At 33.5% G+C, this 11324-nt stretch overlaps 1 protein-coding gene across 3 annotated transcripts; it reads left to right on the top strand.

Moving 5' to 3' along the window:
• Positions 1-4214: 4214 nt before the first annotated feature.
• On the top strand, positions 4215-10478 carry LOC18095665 (diacylglycerol kinase 1). 3 transcript variants are annotated; one of them, XM_024594243.2, is made up of 13 exons: positions 4221-4535; positions 4627-4858; positions 4942-5064; positions 5167-5295; positions 5554-5639; positions 6284-6407; positions 6709-6757; positions 7025-7107; positions 7676-7743; positions 8168-8245; positions 9388-9475; positions 9711-9827; positions 9975-10478. In XM_024594243.2, the coding sequence occupies exons 1-13, from the start codon at positions 4444-4446 to the stop codon at positions 10305-10307; spliced, it is 1602 nt and encodes a 533-aa protein (XP_024450011.1). In that variant the 5' UTR covers positions 4221-4443; the 3' UTR covers positions 10308-10478. The 3 variants fall into 3 exon arrangements, with proteins under 3 accessions (XP_024450025.1, XP_024450011.1, XP_024450022.1); XM_024594254.2 differs by having other exon boundaries at positions 4230-4535; positions 9993-10478; XM_024594257.2 differs by lacking the exons at positions 6284-6407; positions 7025-7107 and having other exon boundaries at positions 4215-4535.
• The last annotated feature ends 846 nt before the right edge of the window (positions 10479-11324 follow it).

Below are 11324 nucleotides of genomic sequence, written 5' to 3'. Positions count from 1 at the left end.
GGTATTCGTGGGATTAGTCGAGATGCGTACATGTTGGTCCGAACATCCATATTAATAAAAAAAATTAATTTAAATGTATCTCTTTATGTGTCAGGAAGAAAAATAAATATTATTGAAACAAAATCATATTGCAAAACGAATATAAACGGGCTAAATAATGGCTTCTTGGTATAGTTTTCTTCATTGACCACCCGTTAGATGTCATGCTAAATTTCTAACCATGTCGAATTTCTAAGAAAAACGAAAATTACAAATCTAGTGGGGGTTAAAAATGTCATGTCATATATAATAATTAGTTATTTTTAGCCCACACAAAACCCACTTAGCCCACAGCGCAAGAAATCATTCTCCTTGACTCTTGACTTAATTTAATCCTATAGCATGGGCTCAAGGTCTAAATTAATGGTAATCCTCCAGATTCTGAAGACCAAATTAGTTTGGTGCCAATCTGACCTAACCATTTATAAAAAAAAAAAAATTAATATAGTTAGGCTTAATGCTTAGTTGTTTGTTTTTTAAGTTAAGGGGTGTTTAAGAGTGTAGTAATAACTATTTTTTAAAATATTTTTTTTTAAAATACATTAAAATATTTTTTTTATTTTAAAAAAATTATTTTTAACATCAGCACATTAAAATAATATAAAAATATTAAAAAAATAATTTAAATCAATAAAAAAAATAAAAAAATACTTTTAAAATAAAAAGTTATTTAATTATCTTTTCTACCAATTAGGAAATTTACCAACTCAAAGCATAAAAAAAAATATTTATTCGTCTGTGATGATCACGTATGATTCAGGAAATCGATCAACGGAAAAAAGTTTCTTTTGGAAGAATAATATAGAAGCTTACTGAGGGGGTATTAAATTAAGGACAAATAGGAAGCTTCCACGTCATTTCCCTTGTTAAAATCATCACGTCCCCGATCATCACCTACCCCTACAGTAAAAAAGTACAGCTGACAACCATCTAGGTGGTGGGCCAATGATAAAAATTTGGGACCAAGAGGTTTGCTCCCTCTGTAGTCTCAGGTTCGAACCCTGGAGTTGCTCATATGATGGCCACTGGAGGCTTACATGGTCGTTAACTTCAGGCTCATGGGATTAGTCGAGGTGCGCGCAAGCTGGCCCGGACACCCACGTTAAACTAAAAAAAAAAAAGTACAGCTGACGCACTTGAGGTTATGGTCCAGGGATAAAAAAAACTTGTTCCCTTTCTCTATATCAGGGTTCAAGTCTTATTGTACATACTTGTCATTCCCGCAGTGTTTTATATGTTCACTAGGCTTGTAGGATGTTCAGTGGATCCGGAGATTAGTTGTGGTGCGCGTAAGCTGGCCCGGACACCCCGGGTTACCAAAAAAAAAAAAAGTACAGCTGACGTTTCTTATTGACAAGAAACCTGTGTATTGAAAAGAAAGAAACGTGAATAAAATAATGTATCAGTTCATAAAAATAACCTATGGTTGATAAATAACCTATGGCACTGTATATTTTTGTATTTTAAAAATAATTAAAATTATTTGTTTATTTTACTTTAAACTAATATTTTTAAATTATTTTGATGCACTAATATCAAAAATAATTTTTTAAAAATAAAAAATATTATTTTAATACATTTCTAAATAAAAAATACTTTAAAAAACAACCCCAACTAAATTTTCAAATATATTTTTAGATAACTTATACAGAACCGAAAGTAATTCCTATTTAACAGTTTTAAAAACGAGGATTATGACTAAATAATATGTTAAACAAAACATAACGTTATTTATCAATAGAGATTACAAACAAATCAATAACAAAAATAATATGTTAAATAATATTTTTTTTCTTCTAATTAATATATTTTTTATGTTTTCAAATCATTTTGATGCGCTGATATCAAAAATAATTTTTTTAAAAATAAAAAAAATATTATTTTGATACATTTCCAAATAAAAAGCACTTTGAAAAGCAACCGCAACAACATTTCCACCAAATATTTTATACATGTTTTTTGCTACATATAAATTTTAATTACAATTTTTACCAAACATGTATTTAAATCCAACTAACCACAGCTAACCGTATTTTTTTAAAACTTATTTTTTTAAAATCACAACTACAAAAACTACCTTAAAAATAAACACATATTACTATATTACTGGAAAAAAAGACTACACTACAAGTTGTTTCTTCTTTGAACCAAGACACTGCTCTTGAGTTCAATATAAAGAAATGTTTTTCTTATTTTCTATATCCTCATTATAATCACTATTTATATAAGCAACTAATCTTATCAAAATCAATTGTGGCTTTAAATTATTTTATTATCCTCTTTGCTGCTTGCAAACGAAGTTCAACAAGGCAGTTTATGAATTTTTTTATTGAGACTCACCAAAAATATAATATTCAATTGAGTGGCAGTTAAATGCATAAGTTGATTTTACTCAATCAAGGTTTCCGATCACCCGAGTTTTAAGTCAACCGCTAGATAGGCTGGGTTTCATAATTATTATTATTTTAATGTGGGTGTCCGGGTCAGTTTACACGTACCTCGACTCATTTCATGAGCCTTGAAATTAACGATTATGCAAGTCTCTAGTAACCCTAATATTTATAAAACTCAAATTAATAATTTTTAAAAATTAAATTTAAAATCTAACTAGTTAAGTTATATCACTTTAAATATTCATGATTTTTTTTTATATAGGCGAGGGAGGCTTAATGCTGAAGGTAATGATGTCTTGTGCTGAACTTTGATTACCATGGTCTCATCTTTTTGGACCCGTTCAGGAAATTCACCCATGGAAGCAACCAATAAAAATTATCTTATTGTTAGAATGATCCAATTAGATACACCCAATCCAGCCAAATGACCCATTTCGCCTCCTTTTGTTTTCCTTTTGGGAATAAGAACTTACGCACAATATGAATGGTTATGAAATCAGATTCTCCCAACCCCATCGCAGGGGACCCATGACTGTTTCATTTTCACAATAAAAACAAAAGCCGTTTGCCGTTGCTGCCCTGAGGTGGGGGTGCTGCAGACATTATAAACAAGGTTGTCAATTCTGTTTTGACAAGTATTTTAATTTTTTAATTGGAATATAATGTTTTAGTTTTGAAGTGTTTTGACGTGTCGTTTCGGGGTTGTACTGTTCATATATATATATATATATATATATATATATATATATATATATATATAACAAACATAATTCAAATTCAAGATAAATTAATTATAAATTATGCAATACAAATACAATGCCAAACAAATATAATTTCAAAATTTAAAATATTTCTAAATAGTAAAGATTAAATAGATCTTTAACTTAAAGTAATTCAACTTAAATAAAATATCAAAATATTATGAAAGTAAAATGTTTTAACACAAATATTTTAAATATAAAGTTAGGTCAATGTTATTAAGACTAATGGAATCTAAAGCATCCTTTGTTTTGCTCAAATTCATACAAAGTATAAACATGAAAAAAAACAACATGAATATAAACCATATATATTAGTGATAAATCTAATTTTAAAAAATTAATATCATTGTTAATGAAAATAGTAATAATAATTTTCAATATTATTATTAATATCATTGTTATAGAAAATAGTAATGAAAAAGAGCTTTTTATAATTGGGTGGTTTAATTAATTAAATTGAATAAGGTTCAATTTAATTCAATTTGATTCAATGGCTTTTCAAGAGCGGAACGGAACATATGGAATGGAACCGGAACGTTCCAGGCGGAATTTAGCCAAAAAATCCGGAACGGATCGAGATTTAAAATGAGATGAAATTTGTTCTGTTTTGTTTTGTTTTTTAAATTAATATAAAATATTTCAATCATTTCAGACGAAACAGAATAAAATTGACAACCTTGATTAGAAATCACCCCCCTCGTTCCCCTGTAAGAGCAAGAAGCCCACTATAATTTATCAAACCATTTCCTCCAATCACCATATACCACATCACCACACAATCAAAATGGACCACCGACCTGTCTTACCTGGCATCTTCTTCTTTCCCACACAGTATAACGACTCCCCCGAAGCAGAACCTCCTCGCCGCTTTCGTGCTCATAAAAACAAACAAGGAAGCAACCGAAAAGAAAACAAATCGTTGTTTCTTTCACCTGTTGAAATGGTATAGTACCAGAACCAATCAAACACATTTATGATGATTCCATTTTATTTTATTTATTGCTCTCACACTTTTATTTTCTTTTTTACTATAAAGAAGCGCGTTTTTATTATTTGAAAACTTAAGAATCTTCTTGATTTTGACGATTAACGACTCCTCCTTCTCTTTTACTTTTCAAGATTCTATATAACCCCCTCCCTTGTGACTTTAGACTTTAGCCTTTATTTTATTTTGGTGTTTTATTTTTTCTGTTTGGTTGGCGAGAAAATCAAAGAGAAAAGGAAAAGGAAATTTTCATTTGAGAGAAAAAATGGAAACAAGATTTCGTCGCGACAAGTTATCTTCTGGTTCTGGAAGTTCGAAAGAACTTAAAAACTCCTTTCGTACTTTTGTTTCAAGAAGGTTTTATTTTGTTTTTTGTCATATTGTTTTAGTAATTACTACAACTGAATTGCTAATTCTGATAGTTTTTTTTTTCTTTTGGAATTTGCAGTAAGGAGTATGCTATGAGAGATGAGAAATTGGCGAAAGTAATAAAGGAGTTTTATATTCCTGATTACATTGTTGCGCCCGAAGAATCAAATTCTAGTTCATGTTCTGGTACTTCCGATGATGAGGACGATGCACCTTCATGTCCTGTGATTGTCTTTATTAATTCAAAAAGTGGCGGTCAATTAGGAAGACAACTTTTAATTACTTATCGCTCACTTCTTAATCAAAATCAGGTGATTGTGATCGTGTGTTTTTTCAGTTAGTTTTTTTTTTAATTGTAAATTCTGTAATTAGGAATGTGTATGTTTGGCTGTAGGTTATTGATTTGGGAGAGAAAAAGCCTGATAAGGTGTTGCATGAAGTTTATGCAAGGTTGCACAAATTGAAGTGTAATGGTGATCAATTTGCTGCTGAAATTGAGAAGAGATTGAGAATTATAGTGAGTTAGTTAATTAATGATAATTAGTGATGCTGTGAACTAATTTGGTTTTGTTTTTATTGTTTGTTAATTGTCTGATTGGATACTCTTATAATATATTAGGTTGCAGGTGGGGATGGTACAGCCGGATGGTTACTTGGTGTGGTTAGTGATCTTAAACTACCGCAACCTCCGCCGATTGCTACTGTGCCATTGGGGACTGGAAACAACCTCCCTTTTGCATTTGGATGGGTAGGATTTATGGATCTTAATGAATAAAGCATCAATGCTAGTGTAGCATTGTTTTTTTTTAATCTCTACAGATAAATTTGTCACCGATGTTGAACTGAATCTGTATTCATGCAAATTAGATGTTAATCTGACTGTGAATGAATGTTGGGTGGCATTTAAGAAGTTCTGTTCTGTAGTATGTTTTTGCTCGGCATTCGAAGCAGTGGCATACTTGCAATTTTATATCATGTGGTTTTTGTTTTTGTTTTTTTTCTTCAGGGGAAGAAAAACCCTGGCACGGACCGCTTATCCGTGGAGGCATTCTTGGAACAAGTAAGGACTGCCAAAGAAATGAAAATTGACAGGTAATCCAACATTTGTTATGTTTTATTTAGGCTTCCTTTTGATACATATTCACCAGCACAATTGCAGAGACAGACATGGAAGTGAAACCTTAACTGCAGATGTTTCTGGTACTATTACAGAGTGAATACTGACACCTTTTTGGTTTCTTTCATTGTCTTGCTAGGGTTCATGTACTCTAGCTGAGCAAACCTGAAAATAGAGAGGACTGAGAGCCCAATTCTTGAGGGAAAAAAATTAGAAATCATTTGTATGCTGGCCAGAACATTTGAAAATCTTTTTAGTAGATTGCTTAATTCAGTTTGGAAATGTTATCTGAACATATGCATAAACTCTTTCTAGCAACAATGATATTGCAAAATATTTGATATGATGGTTAAAAACATCAGTGTTATACTTTTAACGTATGTTTGCCTTCCCACTTCCTGTCCCTTAAATGAATTATGCATTGGGAGTTTAAGAACAACTTCAGACAACCTCAAAATGTGGAATCTTACTGTTGATCTTTTAGCCTGGCCTTGAATTCGTAAATAGTTCCATTCTGCTTCCTTATACTTGCAGATGAGATTCATGCCTGTTTGTGTTCTCTTTTCTCTTTGTTTTAATTTTTCCCGAAAGTTTTACCAATGCTGTTTTTTCTTGTCAGTTGGCATATTATCATGAGAATGAGGATTCCAAAAGAAGGTTCTTTTGATCCTATTGCGCCCCTCGAACTACCTCATTCTTTGCATGCATTTCATCGGGTCTCTCATTCAGATTCATTGAATATGGTAAGTTTTTGGTTGCCTGCTGTGTGTGCAGAGTGTGAAAAATGAGGAGGAAACAATTCTTGATGATTGTTATCAGATACTAGAAGGCTAAGTATAAAACAAAATTAATATCAATGGTGGATTTATGTGCCACTTAACAATTGCAACACAAACATACTGGAAAGAACATAATTGGATTCTGAAATGTGAATCTCAGAACTCATATAATCTATTTCTGACTATTGCTTGATTTCTCGTGGTGTTTGTGCTTCACATTAGAAATTATTTTCTTATTTGAAAATTTTCTTTTGGCTATTGTCAGGATGGTTATCATACTTTTCGAGGGGGATTTTGGAACTACTTCAGCATGGGTAAGAACTTTAAGAATGTCTTGACGACATTCATGCAAGTGTCTTATTATTTCTATCAGTCTGTGTGGGGCAGATGAAGTTCATTTAGTCTTGAGGAGAGGTGTGGGCTGGAAAATACAAACAAACAGCAAAAGAATGTGGAGTTATTTAGGAATGCATAAGAAAATAATATGTGAAAGTGAACATTTTTACTTGTTTGTAGCAAGCGGTCTTTACTCATTTCACGTTGCTGACTTCTTTTAAAAATAACTTTTTTGTCCTGCTCAGGAATGGATGCTCAAATATCATATGCCTTTCATTCCGAGAGGAAGTTACACCCAGAAAAATTTAAAAACCAATTAGTTAATCAGGTATCATGTTGGATGTTTAAATTCTGTTTGTTTGGCAAGCATGACAATAACATATTGTGGTCTTATCTATGGCTACTTTGGTTTCCCCCCTATGTTCTAGTCAAAATTGGATTATTTATCCATGTTGTCCTTATATACGGAGTGTGATTAGTGGTTTCGCGTGAATATGATAATGCCAGATTAATGAAATATGCAAAGAACAAATGCTAGCATTGCTTATGATCACTTCAACAATGAGAGCTTTTTCATAAATTTCATAGTATATTTAAGTCATCTCATCATTAGGAAGTAGCCATGTGTATGATTGATACTGAAACATCCTAGAAAGATTATGTCTTGCAGCACCTTAAATGGGTCTATACCTCACACGGAATAACTAATAAGCATGAATATCAGTGGGGTTCTTCCTCCATCTCTAATTTATGCCCTCTTATTTAACACACACGCGCATATATATTACAGGAATAATTTCATTTTTACAATGTATACTCTGATATATTTCTATTATTAAAATCCTTGAAAAAATGGAATTACTTATTATCCCTCTTATTTTTCTTGGTTGAGTCAGAGTACTTATTTGAAGCTTGGATGCACTCAGGGATGGTTTCTTGCTTCTGTTTTTCATCCTTCTTCACGGTGAGTCTATAGATAGATTGAAAGTTTTTCCTAAAACTGTAGAGATTTCTTTACTTTTTTCCCTGTAAATATTATCAGCAACATTATGAAGAAGAATATACTCTTATTGTTCTTAGCTAGATGTTGAAGTGGAAATTTGATATTTGATGCCCATAATAGGTGGATTTATATTCTGATGGTTTAGTACCATGGACACATTGTTTAGCTGTAATATTATACACTTATCACCCCCCTACATAACTTGATATCTTAGCTTAATGTCAAAGACTTGGGCTGGGCTATATGAATCCTGTCATTACATACTGAAGTTTTAGCTTGATCTTCAATTTAGTTCTCCGTTTGCAATAACATTTTGAGATCTGTGGCGAGAAGTGTTCTTCAAATTGATGTTTCTGTTTGTAACAATGACTTAGTTTCAATGCAGGAACATAGCACAGTTAGCAAGGGTTAAGATCATGAAAGTAGGACAAAGTCAATGGGTGGACCTCGATATACCTCGCAGGTGAAATGAGATGTTCATTATCTCTTACAATCCAACCTTCTGCCCATTATCCACGATTGCAGTTAGCTTGTACAGTCCTCCCACCTATGAAGTTAATCATGAACAATATATGAGTATTCTTAACTTAACTTTGGGGACCTGGCATCTACATGCTCATTCTTTTTTCCTTTTTCAATTTAAAGAAATAGTATGGAGAAAGTCTACATATGGCTGATGTCATCAGATCTAGGTTTTTTGAAATGGTTTTCTTTTAGAACTTACTCAACTTACCTCAACTATAATGAATTGCTAAATTTAGCACTTAAGTAGCATCGATTAATTGAATGGTTTGAAAGAAGAAATACATGGTTCTTGTGCCATTGAGATCGGTTCTCTGTGATTACAAGGGAATGTTGTATGACTGCATTCTTTGCATAACCATTTGGAGCTTAACACTTTATCAAAGAGATGTAACATCATGCATGAGCTTCTGGGGTCAGTCAGCAAACTTCATGAACAATTTTCAATCGTTGCCTTTGAAACTTTAAGATTGGATCTTCAATTTTTCCCTAATCTCTTGAATGTTCTGGGATAGCTAACTGAGCATAATGGTAATTGGGATTTGGGAATATCATGGTTTTCATCTGATAATTTTAAATTATTTTCTGGAAGTTAGAATTCAAAGATTTTGGAATATTCTTTCTCTAGCTAACTGCATTTTTCGATTCTTGGATATGTCCATTTCTCTTATTTAATTTAATATTAAATCCTACTGGATTTTGAGCTCTCTTGGCAATAACTGTTCTAACCTGCATTGAAGTGCTTGGAACTATAGTATTTCTGAGATCGCCTGTAATGTTATATTTTCAGATGTGGAATCGTAGTTTATATAATATGTTCTCTTCTCAAACCTACTCCTTTTGACGTTGGGTTCCTTACATAAATGACTGTGGAGATGGACCAAGCACTATCAAAATATGAAACAAAAGATTGAATGGAATATCAGAATCTGGAAAGTAATATTTCAAGATCCTGGATGTTCTTTTTCATTCCCTTTCTAATTGTGCTGTGATATCTTATTCTTCACATAACCTGGATAAACTATTTTAATTCCAATCAGAATTTGGAGTCTCATTTATCTGATAGTTTTCTTTGATATACAGCGTCAGGTCCATTGTTTGCCTCAACTTGCCTAGCTTTTCTGGTGGACTGAATCCTTGGGGAAAGCCCAGTCACAAGAAACTGCTTGATGTTAGTTCTGACCTCTCTCTCTCTTTGTGCACCTCTGTCTCCATTGCGTGTGTGCACATTCCCATTTATAGATGTATTATGCTTATTTACATGTGAATGTATCTGTTCTGATACATGACCAGATCATGCTGAGTTTTAATCCAAGTATTTCTTAATTCTTATCTACCCTTGGTAACTCTGGATAAAAGTATTTCTCGTGTACGAATTGCTGCTAACTCTGGATAATTTTGTGTAGAGGGACTTGACACCTCCATATGTAGATGATGGATTCTTTGAGGTTGTCGGTTTCAGAAATGCTTGGCATGGGCTTGTTCTGTATGCTCCAAATGGACATGGGACTCGTCTTGCACAGGTAGCAAAATAAATTCTCCCTACCAAAAGAGTATGAATTCTTGCATTAATGAGTTTTAGCCGACTTTTCTTTTTATCTCACGTTGTTCCAATCCATCTTAACTCTCTTGTCCGTCTCTCCTTCTATGGTTTGGGTTCTATTTTTCAGTCCTCTCTTTGTGTGCAGGCACATAGAATACGCTTTGAGTTCCGTAAGGGTGCAGCTGGCCATACGTTCATGAGGATTGACGGGGAGCCTTGGAAACAGCCCCTCCCTGTTGATGATGACAAGGTGGTTGTGGAAATTTCTCATCGTGGCCAAGTGACCATGCTCGCCACTCCATCATGCCGATCCAGAAGTGTGTGTGACCCATCTTCACCTACCTGTTACCAAGAAGATGACAGCGATGAAGAAGATGAAGATTGGGAAGAAAGGAGGAAATTTGGAGCTGCAGACACTTTCAAATTTCCTGATGGGTTTGATATTGCTCAACTTAGTTAATTTATCAACACGCTCATTGTCCCTTTTTCAAGCGAGTCACTCACCATTTCTTCCCTTGCTGCAGCTACAGCTGAATTGTTTTTCTTCTAGGCTTATAGATAAAATGACTCCCGACGACAGTCCATGACCTTGTAAAAATCCATTTTCAAATAAGACGAGATTTTTTCTTAATGTTTCTGGAAAGGACAACTAAGATTTAGGAAGGTTCCCGTGAACCACAAACTTGTGATGCATAAATCAAGAACCAGAAAACCTAATCCATGATATTTTATGACCACAAAATCCTTAACGGTAGCTCTGTTAGCAGTCTCTGTATTGCTGACACCACTCTTCCCCATCCGTTAACAGAGTTCAAATTTCAGTTAGAGATGCATAAATTTTTTCATAAATCCTCTAGAGTCTTGGCATAGAGTGTGATCGTAAACATTTAGAGCACAGACAATTTATAATTTAGTATTGTTTCTTATTCGCTTATTTTGTTCTTATTCCCCTCTTGGCCGAATTCCGGGGCATAGAGACAACTCAAAGCGTGTCAAGCTTAGCACAATGATTTGGTATTGTTAGTTATTTACTAAGCTTATTGGTGAGCCTGCCTATGCTTTTTCGTTAACCTCATGGAAAAATAGTAAAATACCGACAGCCTATATTCATATAAGAAAGAAGACCCTTTGCACCCATTTCTCTACTTAGCTGCCAGGAATCCTTCGCGTTCAGTTCTGTAAATCCAAAGCAAGATCAGGAAGCAAAGGGTGATGAGCGCAGCAGGTGGAGCCTGGATTGTGGCAGCTGCTATTGCTACTGTTGAAGCATTGAAAGACCAATTAGGAATTTGCAGATGGAACTATACTATAAGGTCATTGGAAGAACAAGCCAAGAAGAGCTTGAGATCATCTTCCCAGGTAAAGACACACTCTTCTTCTAATTCTTCTTTCACATCGACGATGATTGATCAGGTTGGAAATGTTGAGATGAAGAAATCAGAGCTATATGCAGACAAAATTATGCATCTGGGCTGTT

The sequence above is a fragment of the Populus trichocarpa genome, chromosome 1 (assembly GCF_000002775.5).
Source record: "Populus trichocarpa isolate Nisqually-1 chromosome 1, P.trichocarpa_v4.1, whole genome shotgun sequence".
NCBI classification, from domain to species: Eukaryota; Viridiplantae; Streptophyta; class Magnoliopsida; order Malpighiales; family Salicaceae; genus Populus; species Populus trichocarpa.
Note: the sequence above shows the minus strand (reverse complement) of the source record. Positions and strands in the feature narration are given on the sequence as shown.